This window comes from Tursiops truncatus, chromosome 9, assembly GCF_011762595.2.
Source record: "Tursiops truncatus isolate mTurTru1 chromosome 9, mTurTru1.mat.Y, whole genome shotgun sequence".
Classification (NCBI taxonomy): Eukaryota; Metazoa; Chordata; class Mammalia; order Artiodactyla; family Delphinidae; genus Tursiops; species Tursiops truncatus.
Window position 1 is genome coordinate 63,160,147 of NC_047042.1, and position 25,992 is coordinate 63,186,138.

The 25,992-nt window shown below is 41.0% G+C and overlaps 1 protein-coding gene, 1 long non-coding RNA gene and 1 other non-coding gene across 3 annotated transcripts in view; 2 read left to right on the forward strand and 1 right to left on the reverse strand.

The window, feature by feature from the left end:
• NPSR1 (neuropeptide S receptor 1) overlaps positions 1-20,107 on the forward strand; it is a 74,566-nt gene extending 54,459 nt beyond the window's left edge. The window contains 4 exon segments of the mRNA XM_073810151.1: positions 2,629-2,722; positions 8,863-9,064; positions 19,322-19,398; positions 20,016-20,107. Coding sequence (XP_073666252.1) covers positions 2,629-2,722; positions 8,863-9,064; positions 19,322-19,398; positions 20,016-20,107 — 465 coding nt within the window.
• The window catches only part of LOC117313605 (uncharacterized), a 165,165-nt gene that overhangs the window by 74,565 nt on the left and 64,608 nt on the right, over positions 1-25,992 (reverse strand). The window lies entirely within an intron of this gene.
• LOC117313701 (U6 spliceosomal RNA) lies at positions 16,626-16,732 on the forward strand. The gene has a single exon (XR_004528284.1). It is a non-coding gene; the product is annotated as a U6 spliceosomal RNA (small nuclear RNA).

Sequence of the window (25,992 nt, forward strand, 5' to 3'; positions counted from 1 at the left end):
AATAATGTATCAATATTGGATCATCAATTTTAAAAAATTGACCACACTAACGTAAGATGTTAATAAGAGGAGAAAGTGTGGGGAAGGGGGGCTAATATGGAAACTCTCTGTCTTATCTGCTCAATTTTTTCTGTAAAAGTAAAATTGTTCTAAAAAATAAAGTATATTGACTTTTTTTAAAAGTCGGTTCAGAGATTCTACTTTAAATGAATCCAATCTGGCATTTTTCTAAATAAAATTTTTTACGTTTTCTGCATTTAAGTCTCACTTTTCTGCAAGAATTTTTTTGTTTTTTTGGTTTCATATTTCCTAGGTCATTTTTGTCAGAATTGAGGGTGGGGTAGTGAGAATTTAGACATATGTCCTCAAGCTGCCATCTGTTCTACAAATGGTATCCCATATGTTGTTGACATGTAGAATTTTCATTGTTGACATTTATGAATTGACTATAATTATACTTTAATTTCCTTCTTGACTCAAGTTAATTATAAGGGTGTTTACATTTCCAAGTGGTATTTTAAAAAAAAGAAGATACTAATTTCAGCTTTTACTGCTTGTTGTTTTAGATATGTGAATTGTATAAATTCCACTTTTTGGAATCTATTGAGGGTTTTTCTTCTTGGTAGTTTAGTTTATGACTAATTTTTGAAATATTGCCTAGATATTTTACAATAATGTGTATTATTCTTACAGTTTGTTTAATTATTTCTACCTATGTATTATTGTGTTATTTTCCTCTGTAGAACTTTGAACATCTTAGTTATATATTTAGTGTTATGTTACTTGTTACATTTAGGTTTATTAATATTCTATTGCCATTGTGTCTTGTATCTATTATCACTATAAATAATCCCTTTATTCCATGTAGTGCTTTTTGCTTTGAATTTAATTTGTCTAACAGTGGTACTGTAATGAATGCCTTCTTTTAGTTTTCAGTTGCTCAGTATACGTTTGGTCATCACTCTATTTTTTTTTTAACATCTTTATTGAGGTATAATTGCTTTACATTGTTGTGTTAGTTGCTGCTGTATAACAAAGTGAATCAGCTATACATATACATATATCCCCATATCCCCTCCCTCTTGCATCTCCCTCCCACCCTGCCTAGATGTTTGAAGACTCCTGAAGTTAAATACTCTTTTTGACTGTGTCTCAAAGTAGATATCTTTTTATTGAATTTGCCTGCTCCTCTGGGCACTCTACTGTGACCTTTCCTCCTGCTTCAGATTCTGAACTTGTGTGAGCCATCTCACTCAACACAGCCGCGGATGCCGCTATTCTTATGACCGTCTCATCACAACATTCTACCCGATGGGGTTCTGCCCTTGGGAGCTCTCCTTCCCAACCTTCTCTGATGCCATCTCTTCAACTGAGTGTGGCCAGCCTTAACAATTCTGAATTCATGGATCCCACATAAAAATCCCAGTTTTCTCTAAGGAGACAGTCATCTTAATTTTGTTGTTGTAAAATTTGGCCATCATTTATCTCTCTGACCGTTCATCACCTTTTTAGCAAGACTAGCATTTCTTCTTATATCCCTCAGGGGAGCCTTCAATCTCTGATCAGTCTTCAGAACGCCCTCCCTATGACACCTTCTACAACACTGATGCTGGGATGCATTTGTGGTAGTGTTACAGAGATAAAAATAATAAAGAACAACGATGTAGTTGATCGTTGTTTGTCTGAGCCAGGGAATGAACAAAAAGATACAAATTCAGACAAAGGTTACTACCAAAGTCATGTTATTTCTATTTCATCTTATAAGAAATTCAGACACTCACCCTTAGATTTCGCTCTTCGAGTTACTTTTCTACCACTCTGAATTTGACCCAAAGGTTACAAAGCAGTGATATGGCTAGACTCCTGGTAGAAATGAGGCTCAAAGTTATTTGAAAAATTTCCACCCTGATCATCTTTTCAGGGGTATTTCATTTAATTACCTTTTGACTATGCTCTTCACAGAAGAGATATTAACCTCTTATATCCCAATTTCCTTCTCTGCAAAGTATGCAAATATCACTAAAGGGCATGGGTAAGCTTAATAAAAGAGAGGGTGGGAAGAAAGAAGAGGGGACCCAAGGGCTGACCCTAGTGAACAGCTCTGCTGCAGAAGTGGATGAGGAAGGGGAGCTCTGAAAGTGTCAGCACAGATGGTGATAAATGATTCAAAACAGCACATGGGCTCCCTGAAGCCAGATCCCTTCTATCATCTCTCAACTCACATTGATTAAAGGCAAATGAATGTTTGTTTCTAATTATTCTGGAATGTCAATTGTGGCAGAGAAAATTAGTTTAGCTTTAAAAGTCAATTACAAACACATGTACCACGCAAATGTCAAGAGGGACTGATCCTTGGAGAAATGCAGCGTCTCCGAAAAGCCAAGTGAATGAGTGAGCAAGTGAGAGCTGGAAGCACTCTCACTTGTCACAGCTAGCAGTGCAAATCCCAGCACCACGAACAGCAATCTTCTTCCTGACATGGGAGTCAGTCATTCCTGTCCATACTCCAAACGTCATCCATCCCTTGGTTCAGTGCCAAGGTTTCTAAATAGCACAAAATGCTCTTCTTTCCATGATGTGCATTTCCTCACCTCTGTGAGGCCACTCACCTCTCATTTCTGTCTTCAGGTTGTGCTGCTCTATGCCTCTACCTATGTCCTGGGGTCCCTCCGCATAGACAGGTACCATGCCATCATCTACCCCATGAAGTTCCTGCAAGGAGGTGAGCTGGCTCAAACAAGTACAATCCTTGGGTGAGGGTTTTCACTGATATTATCCTCTTAGTGATGGTCTTTTCCTCCCCCTTTCTTCTCCTCTTCCACTTCCTCCCCAACTTCATGAGTCTGATTGTCCAAAAAGATGTAGAAAAGAAAGTTTGGGTGCCTGGGAAAATGCTGATGGCTTCTATGGATGGCCAAGAGCCACTAGGAAAGGTGCTTTGCTGGGCCTACTTTGTGACCATTTACCTTGATGCTGACGCTGCCAGGTTTTTGTTTTTTGTTTTTAAGAGCAGTGTCAACACGCATACCTATCCAAACTAATGAACACTCCCACTTCTATTTGCTTACTTTGCAGAAAAAAGCACCTTGCTCTCCTTACCCTAAAACCATGGAAATAATTGGAAAGATGTTTCAATTTATAATTATAATTGAAACAAGGAAAACCCTCTTTGATCCAGAGGTAGCAAAGAATCCCTGAAAGAAGGAAGCAGATGGGTCAGAGGGAAGGCTGAAACCACACAACCCACAATACACACAGATGATGATGCAGCGATATGGCAGAGGTCTTCCTAAATAGATCGTGTAAATGTCCAGAGCAAGAAGGACTCCAGGAAACTGGCAGGATGATTCCTGGAGTACAATGAGGACATTTCATCACAGCACATCTCCCTTCCCACTGCTCTTCCCCTTCCCAGGCGTGCAGGAGGGATGGAGGTCTCTGCTTCCAAGTAGTGGAGATATTGGATTTGGAGAAACAGAGTGGGGCCCTGGGAAGCAATGACAGCTTGGAGGGATGGTGGGTACCTAGTCACAGGACTAATTGTCCATTCCTCCACCCACAGGCAGAGCCCACTTACCTCTTTGACCCCCAAAAGCAGATAAGAAGCCAACATACTACACTTTCCCAAGCAGGCTGTGAAAATAATAAAATGAAGAACCTAATAGGAAACCTTGCCTACAAAAATGAGGTGCAATCAAATATCACAAAAAATGTGACAAAAGCCAAACTGTGGAAAATAGATAGTACGTTTAAAATACCATTCTGCAGAATTTACAACTAAGGAAGCAAAATTAATAGAGCAAGCAGAACTTTAGAATAAGTAGAATTAATGTCATCAGATACTACTCAATACATCAGGCAGTACTGACACAGATACTTTGAATGGCAACTTAATAATATCTAATAAAATATAAAATGTGCAGCCTTTTGACATAAAAATTCTACTTCTTGGTATCTTCTCTGGACAAATACTCACATGTGTGCATGCACACGCATGTGTTGTGTGTTGCAGCATTGCTTAGAATAGCAGGAATTCAATGCTAACCTTGGTGTCTCTCAATGGAGGAAAGGCTAGCATCCTATGTAGAAGTTTCAGTAGATTAGGTTCATTGATTGCATACTATGTGCTATTCGTGATTCTAAGTTCTTTACATATGTTAAATACTTTAATCCTCACAACAGCTCTGTGATGTCGATTCTATTATTATTTGCATCTTAATCTGGGCAATTACAATTCAAAGAGTTAAAGTAGTTTGCCCAAGGTCACACAGCTAGTAGGTGCAGAGGCAGGATTTGAACCCAGATGGTCTGGGTTCAGTTTCGGTGTCCTTGATTACTGTCTCTCAGTGAGGAGGTGGCAGAGCCATGGAGAGTAATATGCATTGACATGAAAATATCTACATCATATATTGAGTAATAAAAACAACATACATGCAGTATCATACTGTATGATAACATTATTGTAAAGAAAAACTCAAAACAATGCTAGATATTGTGTACAGACAGAGAGAGAAGAGTGTGAGAGAATGCAAGAAAATGTGAGGTCTCAGAATAACAAACAACTGCCTGCAAAAATGTACACCAACTAGTCCTCACGTCTGGGGATGGGAGCTGGACTCTCCATAGAGAACACAGGGACTTACATGCCTTTAGGGAAGTTTTATACCAGAAACATATCAGTGTGTTGTGTGCAATTGAAAGTAATTTTAAGATCGAATTTATACCTGTTTCTCAGGCTTTTTTAGGTTGTGTGAGTGTAGGAAGGTGTGCAATTCGCACCAAGCTTTCCAGACAGTGTCATGCTCTAGCATCTTCTCCGGCAGAGAAGGATGCAGGGGAGGGCACGAGGGTAAATGGGAGAGACATTTTATGATACATGTATGCAAAAGTGTGATACTCTTACTCAGCCAAACACTTATTTACGTCCTGCAGGCTCTGGGAAGGATTGCATTTGGTGTACAAAAAGACACCCACACCAGAGTATTTCAAGGCGAAAGAGATAGGAGTAAAGTGAACTTAAGTATAAGAAAACATGTGAGGGGTGTCCCAGGACACTTGCTGGAGGTCGAGGCTTTGGGCTCCACAGTCAAGAGGGAAACATGGTCAGTTACATGTCTCACCACCGTATTCATTAGATAAAAATTAATCAACTGTTTAGCTTATGGGAAATAGGACTGGTTCTGGGAGATACTGCGCAATATTATAAATCATGTCCTAAATTACAGGAAAGGCAGGAATGAATATTATAGTGTTCTTTAAAAGATGTAAAGCAATTTACTTCCTCACTATAAAATTAATAGACGCTTCATTTAGGGCACTTGGAAAATAATCATCTCCAATAGCTTCAGGGAAAGATGCAAGCTTGGAAACAGAAATTCGCCGTTTTCCCTTCCTCTGCCCAATCCCAACTGAAGTCATAGAAGAAGCCTACAAATAGGAGGAGACCTGCAGCTGGGATGGGAGCCAAGGAAAGACGCCATCCAAAGACCAGAAACTTCAAGGAATTCCCAGCACACAGGCAGCAGATTAAATATTAACAAGGATGCCAAGCCCCCTAGGAAAGCTGCATGGCCTTTCAGGAAGCTGAAAAGATCCGCACGGTTATAGGATGTGGTAGTTGGTGGAACAGGGTGTAAGAAGGTCCGGAGAACCTTGGGCTAGAGTCATCTTGCTGCTCCAGCACGTTAGAATGTAAGGGCAGCTGTGAGGGGCAGGGTTGGGGGTTTATGTGACGGAGCTGAGAGAAGGCGGGAGAAAGAGATTCCCCACAGAGCAGCACAGAAAATGGAGCCAGTGGAAGCCAGGAGGAACTCTCCTGTGGCTGAGCAAGCACATGGCAATGGTAACAAAACCAAGGGAAGGAGAGCAGAAATGGGGGGAGCACATTTTTACTGACGTTTTATTGCTTTTTACTAAAGTGGTTATTTCCTTAGCCAGCAACTGCAGAGGAGTTGTCAGTTTTAAAGCTCTTTAGTAAAAATAACTGTGAGAATAATTAGAAAACCATCAACCCATAATGAAGAGAGATATATAGTGCCAGGTATGAAAATACAATATACAACTTTGATAATTATAACAATATGATACTAGAACCTATCTAAAGCATATAGAATACCAAATCAGTTAGAAAAGAATGAATTTGCCAGTGTATCGTGTTAGAATAGCTGTCTAGCCATTTAAAAAAAATAGATCACTACATGTCACAGTTAATTACAAAGTAAATTCCAATTGGATTGAAAAAGCAAAAATTTTAAACATAAGAGGGTATGGGTATGGGTAAAACATTCATCATTTTGGTGAGGAAAATATCTTTCTAGGAAAGAAATCTTGCAGTTCTTTAGTAGTCAAAAAGATCATTTCTATATATCGTTCATTTACTTGTTGCTTTGTTTCTTAAAAATTTCTCAAAATTTTTTCATGTCCTTTGCCCACTTTTTCAATTGGTGTGATCTTATTTCTTTGCCGGAGTTCTTTATAAGAAGGATATTAGCCCTTTGCTTGTCATATACAAATATTTCCTATTTGTCATTTTGCTTTTTTTTTTTTTTTTGAGGTACGCGGGCCTCTCACTGTTGTGGCCTCTCCCGTTGCGGAGCACAGGCTCCGGACGTGCAGGCCCAGCGGCCATGGCTCACGGGCCTAGCCGCTCCGCGGCATGTGGGATCATCCCGAACCGGGGCACGAACCCGTGTCCCCTGCATCGGCAGGCGGACTCTCAACCACTGCGCCACCAGGGAAGCCCTCATTTTGCTTTTTAAGTATGTTTACAATGTTTACTATTTATAAATAATTTAAAAATTTTTATTTAGTAAAAACTATTTTTACTTCTCTTATTGTTTCTGCTAATTGAAGAACTGCAAGATTAAATATTTGGATAGGAAATCTTACCAACAAGATAACTAGACTAAGAGGAAAAATCCTCAGTAATGGGCAACTATAAGGAAAAGGACACTTCTGTACACTTCCAGTGGGAGCCATAAATTGTAGACACTTTTGGGGAAACTTAGCTATATTTGCCCCAATCTTCAGTTTCTAAGAGTTCATCCTAAGGAAATAACCAGAGCCGTGCAAAGAGATGCATATGAATTATTTATAATACAAAATAATTGGAAACAATTTAAATACTCAATACTTTGAAAAATTGGAGTTTAGTCTAACCATGGAAAAATTTTATTTTGTCCGTGTTTTTTATTTTATTTATTTATTTATTTATTTATTTATTTATTTATTTATTTATTTATTTATTTATTTATTTATTGTGGTACGCGGGCCTCTTACCGTTGTGGCCTCTCCCGTTGCGGAGCACAGGCTCCGGACGCGCAGGCTCAGCGGCCATGGCTCACGGGCCCAGCCACTCCGCGGCATGTGGGATCTTCCCAGACCGGGGCACGAACACGCGTCCCCTGCATCGCAGGTGGACTCTCAACCACCGCAACACCAGGGAAGCCCATCTACTTATTAATTTTTAAGTTCATTACTACATTGAAGCACTGTTTACCACGTAAGGTGACTGCAGGGGCTTTTAAACTACCTAATTATCACTGACATCAAGGGGCTGAGTTTTCAAACAGGAGCAGAAGAGCTCCCACTCCACTGGATCACTTGATCCATGTATGGTGACGACAGAAAGACATAAAAAGACTGTATTATAATTCCACCCCAAGGTTCCTGCTTGTTCAGTGTGCCAGTAATATGTTTTCTAAATCTTTCTAGTAACTCTTTTCAGAGTGACAATTCAGCAAGAACAGAACCCCAGATATTATTCTCCCAAGTATTTGGGATTGAAGATTCTACTAGAGTCCCTAGTTTCTTCCAGAATTGTTCTCACTTCTTATAGCTCCTTGACCACACCCTACACACCTCTCTACGATACCACCAGACTCTACATTTCCCTCCCCACCCAGAAACATGCAACTGCTTTCCAATTTGAAACTTGGAAGGTAGAGGGAGGTCTCCTGTCCCTGGATGAAGAAGGGCCGCCAGGACCAGTGAGCACAGACAGCACAGCTACAATGGGGATGAAGATGAAGACCTTCAACAACAGCTTAACAGAAAGCATCACATCAGAACAACTCTTTTCAAAAAGCTCTCTCATGTATATTAATTGTCTCTCTCTAGCCCCATCATGACTTCATTAGGTGAGCAAAGTGTGTATTTTTTTTTTAAATCCCACTTTAGAGAAGAACTCAGGCTGAGACTGAGTGATTTGCCCAAGGTCAAAATATCACATCTGAAAGAGCCCAAATCTAGTGTGTAGGGTCATATCTACCAGACTTCGGGGCTTGGTTTGAATGAACCCTGCTCTCCAGAACCAAGCCCAGTGTTCTTTCTCTGCCTTACAATTCCTCCCTTGTTCCTTCAAATGAAAGAAGGCTACTTAACATTTGGCAAACAGCTTTCAAACACTGTCACAGTGCTTCACAGTGCTAGGTACAAGAGAAGGATGACAGACAGACCAAAGTCCCATGCCTGCCTTTGAGGATGGGCAAGGTACAAGAGACAAGCATTCGCACAGCAACCTATCAAATGTATGTGGTACAAACTGAGCTCCGTAGTACTTTAGGAATGGGTGCATCAACATCTCAATCAAGCAGGTAAATCGGGGAAGCAAAAGAGGAGAAACTGGGGAACACTGACCTTATACCAGGCAGTGTTCCAGCTTCTGTGTAAGCATACTCTTTTTAATCCCTGCATCAGCCTTAGATGCTGGTCCTATTATCCCCTTTTTATGCATGAGGAAACTGAGGCTCTGAGAGTTCCAGAATCCCTCTTCCACCATGATATTTTTTCACACTAGATGCCAAGCGTGCTCCCAAAGGATGTTTCCAGATGCCCAAGCATCCCTCTCTTTTCTCTGAGCAGAAAAGCAGGCCAAGGTCCTCAGCGTGATTGCCTGGAGCTTCTCTTTCCTATTCTCCATTCCCACCCTTATCATATTTGGGAAAAGGAAACTCTCCAATGGTGAAGTGCAGTGCTGGGCCCTGTGACCCGACGACTCCTACCAGACCCCACACATGACCATCGTGGCCTTCCTGGTGTACTTCATCCCCCTGACAATCATCAGGTAAGAGGCCAGCAGGCCAGACCCATACAGGGGCTTTCCCGGTTCACCAACTGCTGCTCTCCTCCCCTATAGGTCACTCATTGCTCCTAGTGTCCTTTGGGGAACGGGCTAGGTGACAAGATTTTATCTAAAGATGCTACGTGCTAAGCTCAACTCCTCCAAAGTGGGACAAGGAGGAGGGAACTAACATTTTCTGAGTATGTGCTGTGGGGCAGGCATTTTACCAGGTGGTTAACATTGATCTCATCAACCACACTACAACTCTGTGAAATAACTATTATCCCCATCTTATAAATGATAAAACTCAAACTCAGAGAGATTAAGTAACTTACCCAACATTACGCAGGATTTAACCCCAGGTTTGTCTGATTCCATATCCTGTTCTTTCTCCTATGTCATGCAACCTTTCAAATATAAGACATAGTACCAGTTTCAGAGATCTTATAATCGAAAAAACAGACAAACTTGAAACAAAACTGAGCAAAAAAATGCAATACACACAAAAATATGTTAGACAATGTACGCGATGAGGTCAAATAATGGCAGGGAACACTTCTTGGAAGCATCCTTTGAAGGAAGAAAGGCTTCAGATAGGAGAAGGGGACGGTGGAGAGAAAGCAGTTTCCCTGGTAACCGGGGGTCAGAGTGCGTATGGTGACAGGAAAGGACAGGCAGGCAGTGCCGATGGAAAGGAAGTTGGCAATAAGCTCTTTCTGGATGGGGTGAGACTCAATTGTGAAGGGCCTTAGGAACCAAGCCATAGTATGTTCCCTTTGTCCTGCAGCCAATGGTGGGCCAAAGATGGTCTTTCAACAAAGAAGACCACAACCACCTGGACAAGGCAGGGTCTCCCTTGGTCACATGGCAGGATCATCTCTGAAAGAGTGGCTCTGCACGGGTGGACGGGATCAGGAATTGCAGGGAGATACCTGGCATGTTGAGTATGTATATGGGTCTTGCTCATCCTGCACCTTCTGAGTGTCCCCAAGCCTGCCATCGAGTGTCACGTAATTCGTCCTGGGCAAAGGAAGATCAGCCTTTGGGTTTCAATAGTATAAATAATGCTGTGATAAAAATCTTTGTACTTAAAATTATTCATGAGTCTCTGATTATTTCCTCAGAACTCATGCTAATAGAATTGCCAGATCACAGATGATGCTCATTTTGAGACTTTTGATGCATCTGCATAAACCGCCCTATTAAAAAATGTGTATTCCTGCCGACAGCAAACAAGAGCTCTCATTTTTCCTCCCCTGACCCAGAGGAAGGTGGTGTCATTTCTTTATTAAGTCTTTGCTGACCACAGAGGTTTAAAAAAGTATCTCATTGTTTCAATATGCATTTCTTAGATTAAGTGGTTGCGTATTCTTCAAGTGTTTTCTGACATTATAGGAATCTCTTGTTCTTGCTCTTTGTTCGTCTTTAGTCTCTTAAGATGCTAAAGCTGGAAAAATGTTATCCACCACATAGTCCAGCCCCTAAACTTTTCACGAGTAGACTTAGGGCTAAAAGAAGCAAAATGACTTGCTCTCCATCAGCAGCAGAGGTTGAGCTGGACAGGAGCAGAGTGATTCCCACTGTTAGCCCCTCAGCCTTACTGAGATTGGATATTGTCCAGTCATCTCTGCTGAATCTACAAGTTAACATCTATATTGTATTTCAACTTACTGCTCTCCTCTCCACCAAGCTGAATCTGGGGGGAAGCCTGAAGGGAAGATGAAGGTTATTTAGACAATCAATCAAAGGTAAGTAACAGCCACATTAAAAGAAGCCCATGGAAGAGGAAAGAGGCCAGTTGCAGCGGTAAGAAAGTATTTGGAAAGAAGTGACTCATGACGTCACAGGCAACTGACACATCGATTTCGGTGGCAGCAAATGTCCCAGCTTCTCTCCTGATTAATTTCCCATCAGCTCCTGAAATCAGTCAAAACCCCTGCTCAGCAGGGCGGATGCAGCCATGAACCACAGGCTCCCAACGTGCTGTCTGGCCAAATTCCTCATGCGGGGCTTTCACTGTCTGAAATTTCCCCCATTAATTCGAGCTGCCTCTTCTTTTCCTCCAACTTGCCTACCGCCCAACTTGTGCATTTTTGTAGTGTCTTTGGAAAATGCAAAGTCTAATTTAATGATTAAAGGGGATGATTTCAAAATCACTCAGCCCTTGTCAGACAAAACAAAGGCCTCAGTAAACCCTGCTCCTTGCTTCCAGCTGGGGTAGAACCATGAAAATTCAAAGTGACCTTGCTCTGTCTGTCCTTGAGCTTCCCTGAAGCATTTCCTACCTACTCAGTCATCATCTTCCCTCTTCCTCTTCCATGGTCAGGCTTCTGCAGGAGAGAAAGCTTCTCTCTGGGGGATGCAGCATAGCAACTCCCCGCTTCTTGAACCAAGACCAGGCCCAGATGGAGTTTTGTGAAGAATTTGTTTGCCAGCTAGTTGAGGGATAAGTTGCTATAATTTCATCTCTCTCAGAGCTAAAGCTCAACTCTTTTTTTTTGTTGTTGTTTTTCTTAATCACACTTTGTTACCCTGAGCTTGATTCTGTTGCTAGTGACTCTTTCAGATAAGGTTAAATTCTTAATTCCAAGACTGAGTAGACAAAAGAAACAACACAGATAAGGTGTTCATGCTCTTTATTAACCATGCCTCATGCTTTATTGTCCCTCATGCGTGATACATATATACATATATATATACATATATGTACATACATATATATACATATATGTATATATACATATATATGTATATTCTTTCCAAATTGATAGGCAAAAATACATATATACTATTGTTTTAATTCGCATTTCGTTCATCACAGATGAGGTTGAACACATTTTATATGTTCGTTATTATTTTTGTTTTTTAAGTAAATTACCTATTCGTATTCTTTTACCCGTTTTTCTCCATTTTATTTTATTTTCTCTATTCTCTGTCTTTAGAGATATTTTTTATATAAAAACTTTTCCTGTTTTTATATGATTAGGATATTTCCCTAGTTTGTCCCTAGTTTGCCTTTTTATTTTGAATGTGATTTTATTTTGCTTTCAGTTAATAAGAGTGACATAATTAAGGAGAGAAATCATGAATACCTAAATTAGAAAGTCAAATGACTCGATTTAAAAAAAGAATCATAGGAAAGCACTTTGCAAAACTTTATATAAATGCATGTGAAAATATGAATGAAATGTATATGGCTTTTCTGTAATATATAAGCATTTTATATTTTAGTATATTCACATCGACACACAATTTTCTTTACATTTTTTTCATTTCTTTTCTTTCTTAGGAAATTGTCCCTTCACAAACTTATCTATACTTTAACTTTTTAATGATTTATAATTTTAATTATTTGAAAATAATTTCAGTGTTGAGAGCATGTTAAAAATATCACCTTAAAATATTTGATTTTGATGTTTAATTTGATTTTTATGTAATATGAATTAGAGATCTAAGTTAAATTTTTTTTTTTTTTTTTAGTGCTGGGTCATTTGTTCCAATATCACTTACTGAATGATTTATCTTTTCTCTACGGTATGAAATGGTAATTTTATCATATGCATATTTATATTATAAACGCTCTTATTGTTTCTGAGCTTTCTATTCCCTTCACTTTATTCTGTTTTTATTTTCTCTATTCTCTATCTTTAGAGAATTCTTTATGCAATAACCTTTTTCTTTTTTAATATATTGCAAAAATTTCCCTAGTTTGTCGTTTGTTTCTTCACTTTGAATATGGTTTCATTTTGTTTCCAGCTTGTAGTGATTGACATAATTAAGAAAAGGAGAAAACACACAAATAACTAAATTAGTGGTTTTTCTGCCCCTAACACCACATTGTTTTCATTACTGTAGCTTTATATACATTTAATATCTGCTAAGACAGATCGCTGGTCCTTTTCAGATTCCGTGGCTATTCCTGGAGAAGTTGCTCACACACTCTCCTTGCACCCACTACTGCAGCCAGAACAAGCCATCTCTTGTTTCCGGGACACCCCACACTCCTCTCACCCCTGGGCTTTTGTGCACATCATCCCTTATGCCTGAGCACTCCTCCAGTCTCACCCTGCCTTGCTTCTGGCAAAATGATTCACATTCTTTCTGTCTCATCTCAAATACCAAACCCCACATGGAGCTGCCCCTGCCAATCCTAGGCCGCATCCCGCCTCAGCTTGTCCATGTTGCCATTAAGGCTTCACGGGAGAGTCATTGCCTGCTAGTGTGGCTACATTTCTTGAGTACATGGACTCTTGTCTCTTAATCTCTAGACTCCAAACCCAGCACATAACGTACACTTCATAAATGTTTGATTAAATAAACAATGCAGACCTGACTGAAGAACTTCATCAATCAGACAGAAGTGTCATGTCACTCCATCTCTCTCTCTCACTCTCTCACACTCACAGACACACACCCCCCTAGTATGTACATTTCTGGTTATTTAGTGCCTAGATCAGCTTCTGGCATATGGTAGATACTCCATAAATATATGTGAAAGGAAAGAAGGAAGGAAGAAAGGCAGAGAGGGAGGGAAAGAGAGGAAGGAAGGAGTTGTATTGTCAGTGGCAAACTGTCATGAGAGCTGTGTATGGATAAAGATTTAGCTGTTCTGTCATTAATTAAATCAGGCTGCCAAGACTTGAAACCACAGTGACTGACAATAAAGGCAATACACTGTTTTTCTGGGTCAACACAACTCCTGTTGTTTCAAAATTTACTTGACACAACTGTCTAACTGTTGCTGGGAAAGGTTTTTAGCCCTGGTGTAATTGCTTTACTTTAGCTATGGTTATTTTCTTGCTACCTAATTGATTTCTCATTCTCCTATCATTTTTACTCTGTGAGACAAAGGCAGAGGCTTAAAAGATCCAGAGCCGACAATTGCAAAGGAATAAGAGGAAGAAAGCACGCTTGTCATGGAGTACTGATTTATGTTACACGAAAAAAAAATCCATCTTATTTTGCTTGGGGAAAGGGGAACAGACCGTGGGAAAGCCCCAAGCTGAGGTCAGTACAGTTCTATGGACTACAAGGCCATGGTGGGTAAAAGGGCCCAAGATCCTAGCCAGCACTGTCCATGACATGAAGTCCAGGGCCAAGGTCGGATGACCCATCGCATCGGTCAAGGAAGTGACATCCTATATATTTTTACCTGAGGGGTGGCAAGAGTTAGGTCTTTTGAAAAAGCCAATATCACTAGCCTGCCAGGTTATGGTAGATGCTTGTGTTTGAATTTCCCATATCCATTCCACTCTAAGCCACCCATGGCAACCCCTCCCCTCGGCATGTGAATGGTTCAGGAACGGCCACGTCATCCAATTCTAGCCAATGAAATGTGAGCTCTCTGAAGAGCTTTTGGAAAGATTTCCCCATTCGAAGCAACAACAGAGTATGAAATGAAAAATAAAAATCTTCCTTCCACTTCTGCCCTGTCCCCCTCCTCAGAAGTAGCACTGTTAAGAATTTCTTATATACCAGCGGTTTCCAACCTTTTTGGCACCAGGCACCAGTTTTGTGGAAGGCAATTTTTCCACGGGCGGGGGTGGGGGGGATGGGGGAATGGGAAGGGAGGGGCTGGTTTGGGCGGAATTGCGAGCGATGGGGAGCGGCAGATGAAGCTTCACTCCCTCACCTGCCGCTCACCTCCTACCGTGTGGCCTGGCTCCTAACAGGTCATGCACCACTACCGGTCCACGGCCCGGTGGTTGGGGACCCCTACTATATACCCTTCCAGGACTGTTCAATTCATATACCAGCATATACACATGTATAGAAACAAATTATACACGCTTAACAATGTCTGATCTTTAAAAAAACATGTTAATCAAATCATTTTACTTTCCTATTTAGAGCCATTCAGTGGATTTCCATTGTTTCAGGATAAAGTCCAAGACCTCTAACCCTGCACTAAAGGCCATGTGTGATTTGGTTCTTGCCTCACTCTCCATCCTTATCTTAAGGCACACAAGCTGCCTTACTCACCATGCTTCAGCCATGCTGGCCTTCCCTAAGTTCTTCAAATGCACATGATCCCTCCTGTTTCAGCAACTTTGCACATACTGTTCCCTCTGCCTGAGTGATCATCCTCTTTTGCATTTAAAAAATCAATTTTATCCTTCAGATCTTAGCTGAAATTTCACCTCCTCTGGGAAGGCTTCCATGACCCCCAGAACAAGCCTTCTATTATATACTCTTGTATCTCCCTATATTTTATCTTCATAGCATTAGTATTAGTGAAATTAACTAATAAAGGGGAGAGACGCTTTTGGTCAGGGAGCATCCTTAAGCCCCTGCTAGGAGAAGAGTAAAAAGGACTGTGCTAAGTGAAGCATCAGCTCCCCCTACACCCCCTCCCTATGCTTGGCCTCTAATGAGAACTTCAGAGCACAACTGGACATCATCCTCAGGCCCCAAAATGAGGCAAAGATGCAGGCAGAGATGGAGCCTGTGGCTCCAAGACTGTGATGGGCCTTCAAGTCCCCAGGCCTGTGCTGAGTCCTGCAGCGTTTGTGAAAGGGACACTTTTGGTCTGAGTGGAATGCTCTCCGTGTGTCTTGAGGACAGAGAGAATTTTTGTTCTGTTTCCTGACGCTCCTCATACACAATCCAGAAGCAAGACTCAGGAACTGGCCTCAGGCATCCTCTTAAGTACTTAATGCCACTTGAAAGGTCTTCCTCTGGCTTAGACTCCCTCACTCTCCCACCGCCAGGAGCTGCCTTCATGAAGGTAATGAAGGAAAACGGGTCTGTGTCTGGACTGTCTTCCATAAAATCAAGAAATAAACCAGCCAGCTGCAGGGAAGAGGTATTTTACTCAATCTTAGTGACCCTTAGGTTTTCAGATTTCTAAGAAACTTGAAGAAAAGCTACAACTGCTGAGGGAGTGGAGATAAAGAAAAGACATGGAAGAAGTTGACCCAAAAGAATGGAGGTGCTATTCCTCAGCTCTGTTTCTGAGAATGGGCTATTTCTAGGTCTGCTTGACCTTTAAGATACAACTGCCATAGACAAAATTCAGCGTGCCTAGTGTTACACCAGCATGGAAGCCCCAAGAAAGGGGGAGCGAACTGTCACTGAGGAACAGAGGCAGCTCAGAAAGGTTTCACAGCACAGTGATATATAGAGAATGGGCTAAAAAAAAAAAAAAATGAATGTATTTTCAGGAAGAAAGGAAAGCAAACAGAGAAATGGAAGACCTTGGATCTCACATTCACCCAAAGTCAACCACATACTAAGCATGGAATCGGGGTTAGTTTAGTTGGTTTCTCCTGTTGCCCACATGGAAAAAATGTGTTGAGAGACAGTGGGGAGGGAGGGAGGCAGGATGATAATCATAGAGATGAAGAAAGCAGAGACAGATTGTGGGAGACTTTGGGTGCCCTGCTTGAGAGACTGGATACCATCTTATAGGAAAGTGGAGGCACTGGAGGGTTTTTAAGCCAGGGAATGATGCTCTGTCCCAGAGCTCCAGTTCTGATGGCGGGAGGTGTGGGCATTCAAGATGCTAGCAGAGTGGAGGTGTTTAGAAGACTATGGCAAATAATCAGGCAAGAGATTATAAGGGGTGCTTGCTTTGTCAGCATGTATACTAAAATTAGAATGATACAGAGAAGATTGGTATGGCCCCTGCATAAGGATGACACATTAATTTGTGAAGTAATGCACACTTCTGTGTTTAATGGGTACAGAGTTTCAGTTGCGGAAGATGAGAAAGTTCTGGGGATGGATGATGGTGATAGCTGCAGAGCAATGTCAGTGTGCTTAATGCCACCGAACTATACACTTAAAAATGGATTAAATGGTAAATTTTATGTTATGTTTATTTTACCACAATAAAAATATCATCAAAATATCAATATTAAACAAAAAGAGATCATAAGGGTCCGAAGTGATAGTGAAGAGCAGGAACGGAGAGGAGGGTACAGGTGATGGAGACATTTTGAAGGACAGTCCATAGAACTTGTTGATTAATTAGGTGAAAGAAATCAGCAAGAAGAAGGAAATGAATGTATTCAGAGTGCTCTCTGACGCATGACTGTTACACCCTGAGAAGTGGCTGGATTTGGGGAATAAGCTAAAGAGGCATCTTACTTATTAGTTTTCCTGGCTAACAGTAAAGCTGGTACTGGCTTTCCACCTGCCTGACTGATCCTAAGGAGACGAGGTGGGGGTGACTAAAGCCCAAACCCCTAACACATAAAATCTTTCTTAATTTTCCATTGTACATATGGCTGATGGTCAATAAGTATTTGAATTATTGATCAGTTAAGCCCTGGGGTTGCAATTGTAGTACACAATTAATGCTTGATGGTGGTTGTAACCTTTCCTTGTATTTCATTTACCTGGGAAAAAGTTTCCCTCCTCTAACAAATATTCAACTTAGGGTAAAGAATAGACTCATTAGCAGTTTTCTTTCTCATTTTTTCTTTAATGTAGACAAACAATTTCCAGGAAAGTCCCTGGGCAGGTATATGAGAAGGAGTGAGGATGCTCCAAAAAGGCCCCGAGCTTTCCTGGAACACTCAGAGGGGTTCTCTGAGCAGGGGAAAATCAATAAGGAGGGTTTTACCACAGCCATTAATTGAAGTATATTCTAAAGATCATTAAAAGCAATTAGTGCTTTGTCAGCTACTGCAAAATAGAACTCTGATTTTTTTTCAACCAAGTGATTCTCAAGAGGGAAGTTGGTGCAGTTTTAAACTGAAGAAGTGCTTTGTCTCAAAGTTTTTAGTCAAGGTTCTTAATAAATTAGAAATGTCAAATAGCTAATTAAAGGCATGCATGTTTGTATTTATCAAAGGGAACAAAGGATACAAAATTTGCTAATGCTTTTGAGTCATTAACACTTTTTTCCCTTTTAGGTACAGATTATATCATGTAAAGGTAGGTGTGATATTATGTGAAAATTGGGGAAGAAAGAGACGAAAGAAAATGGCATTTATTGAGCCTCTGCTACTTTTCAAGCCCGTGCATAGCACTTTAAATGCTGTCACATTTGATCCCTATAAACCTCTTAAGAGGTTTGTACTACTACCTCGATTTGACAGTCTCAACTGAGGCCCAGTGTCTTAGTGGGTTCGGGCTGCTATAACAAAATATCACAGAGTAGGTGACTTCTAAACAGCACAACTGTATTTCTCACAGTTCTGGAGGCTGGAAGTCTGAGATCAGTACAGTACATCTGAGATCAGTACAGTACATCTGAGATCAGTACAGATCAGATCTGCCAGTACATTTGGGTGAGGGCTGTCCTCCAGGTTGCAGACTTCTCCTTGTAGCCTCACATGGCAGAAGGGTCAAGAAAGTTCTGTGGGGTCTCCTCTTATAAAGGCACTAATCCCATTCATGAGGACTTCACCCTCCTTATGATCTAAGCACCTCCCAAAGGCCTCACCTCCTTATACCATCACATTGGGCATTAGGATTTCAACATGTAAATTGGGAGAGGAGAGGGACACAAACATTCCTCCTATTTCGCTCAGTGTATTAGCTATGTATTGTTGGGTAACATATTATCATGAACCTGGTGACTTAAAATATATACTTATTATCTCACAGTTTCTGTGGGTCAGGAGTCTGGACAGTTAACTGGGTCCTCTGCTTAGGCAAGGCAGCCATCAAGGTGTCTGCCAAGGCTGGGGTGTCATCAGAGGCTCAACTGAGGAAGGATCTTCCTCCAAGCTCCCCTGGGCTCCTGGCGGAATTGATTTCCTGGGGCTGTAGGACTCACAGCAACTTGCTTTTTCAAAGCTAGGAATACAGAGAGACACTAGCAAGACAGGTGCTACACAATTATGTAATCACAGACATCCCATCACTTTCACCCCAATGCATTGATTAGAAGCAAGTCACAGGTCCAGCCACCCTCAAGGGGAGAGGATGACACAGTGATGTGAACACTAGAGGCGGGAATCATGGAGGCACATGAAAGCCTATCTAAAATCAAGGTCATATAACCAGCAAGTAGTAGAGCTGGTTACAAATCTAAATCTTTCTGACCCCAAACCCTGTGTTTTGATTCCAATCTAAGCTATACCTCTGACCACATGAGTTATCTTGGAGAAATCAGTTAAATTCACCAGGTCCAAGCCTCCTGGCTTAAAAAAAAAGAAGGAGCTGCCATCTACTGTGATTCTACAGAGGTGGGCAGACCGTGGTTGAGAGACCCCTGACTCCACACCTCACACTCAGGAAACTCGGAGTGGTCTTCACAGTATGGACCCACCAGACATTTTATAGTATCTTTGGTCCTTTCCGCAGTGTCATCTATGCCATTGTGATCAGAATGATTTGGGTCAAAAGCAAAGCCCATGAGACAGAGATTTCTAGCTGCTCAGGTAAGTCTCTCATCTGCATTACCCAACTCTTAGCTAATTTTGCTTCTGTACAGGTTTTCCTCTAGCAAATGTGAGCTTGGGTTTTATAACAAGCCTGCTCTGTTATATCAGGGCCCAGCTGGCAGGTCAGACCCCCAAAGGCTGTCTCCGGCAGGCTCTGCTTTCTCCACGTGGCTTCCCTAAAAACTGAGGAAGGAGGACTTTGGGCCTGGCCAAGTTGTGCCAGCAGAGTCCTTCAGAGCAGCCTTTGAGCCAGGATCTGAGGGTCACCCTAGTCTGGCAGGTCTGGCAGAGAGGCCTCCTGGAGGACTCTGGGATGAAAAGAGAGGACAGTGCAGGGAGGAAGCCGCACATTCAGCAAAACATGAGGACAAACATTTCTACTTGGCTTACATTCTACAAGAAAACTGCTGTCTATCCACAGAACAGTCCTGGACCCTAGGACAGTCAAGGCATGGTTCATGCCTTCCCCACTGTCCCAGCACACCACCGCACAGCAGAATGAGCCCGAGGCTGCCAGCTACAACCCTTCCCCAAATCCCGCTTCAGCAAACCTTAATGCTGAGCACCGCCTACACAATAGGTGCTGAGACTTGGAACGCCATCCTGCTTCCCAGGCAGACATTGCTGGGCCTCTGAGGACAACCTGGAGAGAACACAGCAAACCAACGTGCCCGAAAGAAAAGAGAAAGTGTTCCTGGGTGTCTAGTTACTTTAATGCGACTAGTTCTGAAGGAGGGGACCAGCTCTGCTCCCATGGAGCTTCCACACCTCCTCCCATTCCATGTACACACACAAACGCACACACTGAAACACCCAGTCTCACATACACACACACACACTTACACGCCCATATGCACACACATATACATACTCACCCACATAGGCTCACACAAGGGCAGCAAGGTATAACACCGATCCCTGGAGTAAGAAGTGCTCGTTTCTGTTCCAGATGTGCCACTAAGAGCTGTGCCACCTTTGCAAAGTCATTTAACCTCTCTGGACTCCAAGGGGTTAAAATGAGGGGACAGATTAGATTCTCTCTAAGTCTTCCTCTTTTCAGACTTTCAGCTGTTACCTTTACTGGACGAAGACAGAGCTCGTTTTCCTCCACATCGAAGCTACTTCTTTTAGTGTTACTGAGAGAAAGTTAAGAGGTTCATTATTGAGCACTAATAATCTGTATCCCTTTCCCTAGGAGAATTAGTAGAGATGTATAAGTCTTGGTGTCTTCAGCTGAATTCAGTTCAATTCTGCTGTGTTCCAACACGTGTCAGGAGTGGTCCAAAGGACCATGAATGCCAAGGAGTAAATAGCATGGATCTTGACTATAGGAAGCCTACAGTCTTGTGCACTGGGTCTCAGCCCTAGCTGCACAAGAGTGTTTCCCAGGGAGCTTTTCAAATGCACCAGTACCCAGAAACTGCTGCCTGAGAGATTCTGATTTACTTCATCTGGGGTGGGGTCTGGGCATCATTACTTTGGAAAAGCTCTTTGGATGATCTTAATGTGGATCCATGTTTGACAGCCTCTGGTCTAATAGGAGACACTGTCACAGGCAGCTGACTTCCACTCTGAGTGACGAGTATAACCCAGAGGTGTTCACAGGCTGCTGGGAAATTTTCTACCCATGAAGAATCTATCATTTGCTTGTGGCTCAGCACAGATCTTTGTGCCTCCCTCATGCTGGTCTAGTCTTTGCACTCTGGTTCTTCTAGAAGAACAAGAGTAATCAGAGGGGATAAACACAAATGCATTCATTTTATTCTCTGTGGGTGGCTGGCGATGGTCAAAGATCAGAATATTTGTCTGAAAAAAAAAGATGGATGAAGGCATCCTTCCTATATCAGATATCAAAGAAATACACCAAATAGTTGTTGAACAATCATAGAATTACATGAAAGGGGGAATAGAACAGGACAGAAACTCTAAAGGAAACCTAAGGTATTTAGGGTATGATGAAGTAGTTCAGACTGATAGGAAAATAGAGATTGTTTGAAAATTAGTGTTGTTGAGAAAACTAACCAACTATTTTGAAATAGATGGATAGGTAAATAAATAAAAAAAAACACATGATTGCTACCTTATATGCTATAAGGAAATAAACTTCTGATTAAGGGAAAGAAAAGAAAATATACAAATTATTGTTTATAATCAGGAAAAATTGAAAAAGGTATGAACATCCTACAATGAGGGATTAAGTACATTAATTATACAGCCATACAATGAAATACTACAGCTCTAAAAATTATTGTATAGTATGCTTATTGCCTTAGAAAGATGTTTACGATGTATTAGATTAAGATGGAGAAAGCTGTATGGTGTTGCCTTTATAAATGTGTGAATATATAATATACAATAGAATATATAAGTGCATGTACAGATAGATGATAGCTGGATGGACAGATAGATAGAAAATGTCAGGGAGGACAAGTACTAAATGTTATAGTGATTAACTCTGAGTGGTAGAATCTTAGTTGACTTTTATTTTCTTCTTTTATTTATTTATTTTTGTGTGTGCTTGGACACTGAGAGGTCTAACGCTGAGACTGTATACATATATTCATTTTGTAAAAATTATCATCTATCTTTTACAAATGGAAATCATATTAATTTTTAAATTATACATATCTGTATAGATATATCATTGCCTGGGGAGCTTTTCAAGTGAGTTGTCACTTAACAGAGTGCATGACCCTAGTGTGATGGTGAACAGATCAAGTGTAGTGTGACCAGAAGGCTTTGGAAGGTCCAGAGCTTTGGGTTGGAAGGATGCATGGGGAAAAGGAGGATGTTTTAGTATGCTCAGGCACCACAACAATATACCACAGTGAGTGGCTTAAAGAACAAATTATTTTATCACAGTTTTAGAGACTCGAAATCCAAGATCAAGGTACCAGCCAGTTCTGTTCCTGGTAAGAGCTCTCTTCTTGGATTGCAGATGTCCGCTGCTGCCTTCTTGCTATCTCCTCACATGGCAGAGAGGAGAGAGACAGAGAAATCTTTCTAATGTCTCTTCTTATAAGGGCACTAATCCCATTGTAGGGTTCCTGCTCTCGTGATCTCATCTAACTCTATTTCCCAAAGGCCCCATCTCCAAATACCATCACATTGGGGATTAGGGCTTCAACCTATGAATTTTGTGGGGACACAAAAATTCAGTCCATAACAGGGGAAGAGTCAGGAAAAAAAAAGAGATGGTGGAAAAAAACAAAGACTGACCAAATGAGAATAGACAAAAGCTATTTTTTCAAAGCTTGCTATAGCAACGGAGTCAGCCACCATCACTTGCCTCTTGGCAGAAATACAAAAGCAGGCAGTGGAGTGAGAAAGTCTCCAGGACGTCCTGATTGGTGGCTGTTGGCATGTGGAAGCTGTAAGTGTGCTGACTAGAAGCATGGCATCCTGTGTGATGTGTTAGGGGTGTGTATTTGGCTTTCTCAGGATGGCTTTAAGTAAAAAACAGGGGCAAATATTATAGAAGCTGTCAGTCATTTATCAAGTCTTGGCTATTTGGGGTAGACTGTTACAGGTATTCTTATTTGGCTTATGGACTGTGAGATAGAGACAGTGGTCTGACTTCCTCCAAGTCTGAGTTGCACATAGCAGATTGGCTTCCTGGTCTGGTTACTGTAGATAATGGGTTGGTTTCCTGGGCTGGTTGCTACAGAGTGTGGGTCAGAGTTCCATCTTAAATATGATCTGGCCACCATCCATTTGTTTGTTCAGTCTGTCAACACAGACTGACAAGACAGAGGGACAGACAGAGCACTTACTGTCAGCCACTTCTGGGTCCTTTCCATACTTTACCTCCCTGAATCCTTACAGAACCCTGAAAGGTGATATTATCATCTATCTTTTGCACATGGAAGACAGGCTGGAGGGTAAAGCAATTTGCTTGTTTTCATAGGTAGCGCATGACACAGCAGGATTCAAATGCACATATGATTGGCTAGAAAGCCTATGTTTTCTCCTCTACATCAAGCTCCCTCTCAGGAAGAAGGACATGACAGAAAGGAAGGTGGTGAATGACTGAAAAAAGAGTTCAAACTAAAAGAAACCAAACCAACCATTTTTTTAATTAAAAAACCCAAACAGGATTGTTGGCATGGCTGTCTTTCACCAGCCTCCCTGCTGTGCTTGGCCTTCAGAGCACTATTCCAGAGTCACCTCCCGAAGTGTTTTGTTTTGATATATTTAAAAATCTAAAAGGTGACCTAATTTTGTTTAAGTAGGCTGAGCTCTTCCTGTACTTTCAGATTTAAATCAGATTGCTTTAAACCCTTGTCCTGTGATTTCTGCAGGTTCCAGGAGACTGCTGTGTCCTCTCTCCCTGTCCCTCTGAGTTCTTACCCCACTGTCTCACCTCCAACAGCTCTTCTGTTCCCTCTGATCCTGGTCCAACGAACCATGGAATTCACCTTATTTTCCTTAGGTTTGAGGTGATGAAAAGTTTCCACATTCTGTCAGCTACCCCACCACCCGGGGTATCTCCCACCCCTTTTTTCTCAGCAGGACTTTCACCATTGTGGTTGGGCCCCTGTCTCTCTCCAGAGTGCCCCATTTCTCACTGCTACTTGATTTTCCAGTCCCTGCACTCTTGGGTTTCCCCCATCCTCTAGTCCCTGAGATATTACAAAGCCACATAGAGATCCATTTTCCCACTGATACACAGTATGCCGTTACTCCTCCCCAGAGGTGGAAATGGCTACAGTCAGTTTTTATTCTTTAATAAAGTTTATATGTCCATCACACCTATGTTTTAGTTGTCTGTATCTTTATATCAGCATCACTGACCCCTTTCTGGAATGAGGAGCAGGCAGATGGTGGTTTCAAAAGCCTGTATACTCTCTACATCTTATTCATAAGCAGAACTCACTTGGTTTTCTATCTGTCATTACAGCCAAGTAGCTCTGGAGTTGGCTGGTAAGTAGGATCTCCAGTGGTGTTAGTACCCCAGGATTACTGCTCATCAATGAGGGGACATAAGCAATGATTAGCGTGAACAGAAGCTCACTTTGTAAACACAGGCTGCAAAATTCAAGTTTAAGAATCACTCTTCTTTCTGGCAAGTATGTCTATTTCTCCCCCTCAAAGGCTGACAGAAAGGAAAGGAAAGAACTATTTAATAAATGATCTACAGACTTTCCCAAAAACAAGTGCGTGGAAGGCGAGAGGTAGAGAATATGAGGTTTCCAATCCCGTAGGTTATCTTTCATAAATGAGCTTGCTCTTGATGCCCAGGGGTGTTTACTCCTATAAAACAGAACATTTATCGCATGGGGGCAGGAGATGGGGGAGGTGCACCCATGAAATATATGAAGTATAAGATATCTGATATAACTGAGTCTGTCCATTATGACTTGGAAGATGTGATGTGATCCATGCTATATCCAAAGTACATGTTTCCAATTAAATGGGGCAGAAAGAGGTGAAGAAAAATTTTTGGATTAGGAAGTGGGTTAGAGTCCTGTTCACCTCTAACTAAATGAACTTGAAATAAGCTCATTAAGTACCTTTCTTCATCAGTACATGAGAGTAAAATGGCTTCTTTGCAATCAACACCATCAGCAAAAGACATAAAGAACTTTATGAAAAATATATACATATATAAATAAATGACACTTATAGCATGTTCGTGGATAGTAAGATTCAGTACCATAAAGATGTCAATTCTCCTCAAATGATCTACAGATTAATGCAGTTCCAATCAAAACTGAAATGGGACATTTTACTGAGCTTGACAAGCCAATTTAAAAACATACATGGAAATTTCAAGTACCAAGAAAAAGCCATGAAGACAGTTCTGGAGAAGTAGAACAAGGTAGTAGAGGTTTACTGAACCAAATATTGATTTATCATAAAGTTAGAATGATTAATAGAGTATGGTATTGACACAATTCAATAGAAAAATGGAAAATAAAACAGCCCCCAAATAGACCTACACATATATGAGAACTTGATACATGTCAGAAGATCATAGGGAAAGAAATGAAATTGGAACTTCACCTTAATTCTTAGGCAAAATTACATTCCAGGAAGTTATAGACTTAAATGTGAAATGTAAGACTTTAAAAAATTTTTAAAGAAAATGTAGGGTGTTATTTTTATGACATTAGAATAAAGGAATTCTTAAACGAGATACAAGATACAAGGTACATTAAACCAAAAAATTGATGGATAAATTTGACTCTATTTATATTTAAAAGTCAAGCCAAAAGGTGGGAGAAGCTATTTGCAACACGTAATCTGGGAAAATGTATGAAGAATGTATGAAGAACTCCTAAAAATCAATCAAATATATTTTTTAAAAAGATAAATAGAAGAAAAATGAGCAAGGCACAAACAGACATTTCACAGGAGGGAAAAGAGAAACAGCCAAAAATAAGATTCTCAACCTCATTGATAAATCAGGAAAGTGTGCATTTAAACTTCAATTAGATACAATTTTCCACTCACAGGACTGGTAAAAAATTTGAAGTCTGTTATTTCTAAGTATTGACAAAGATATAAACCTCATGGTTCATCTGGCAATATCACTCCTAAAAAACTCAGTAGACTTCTGATTTATTTGCTTCCAGTCAGTTTCACATG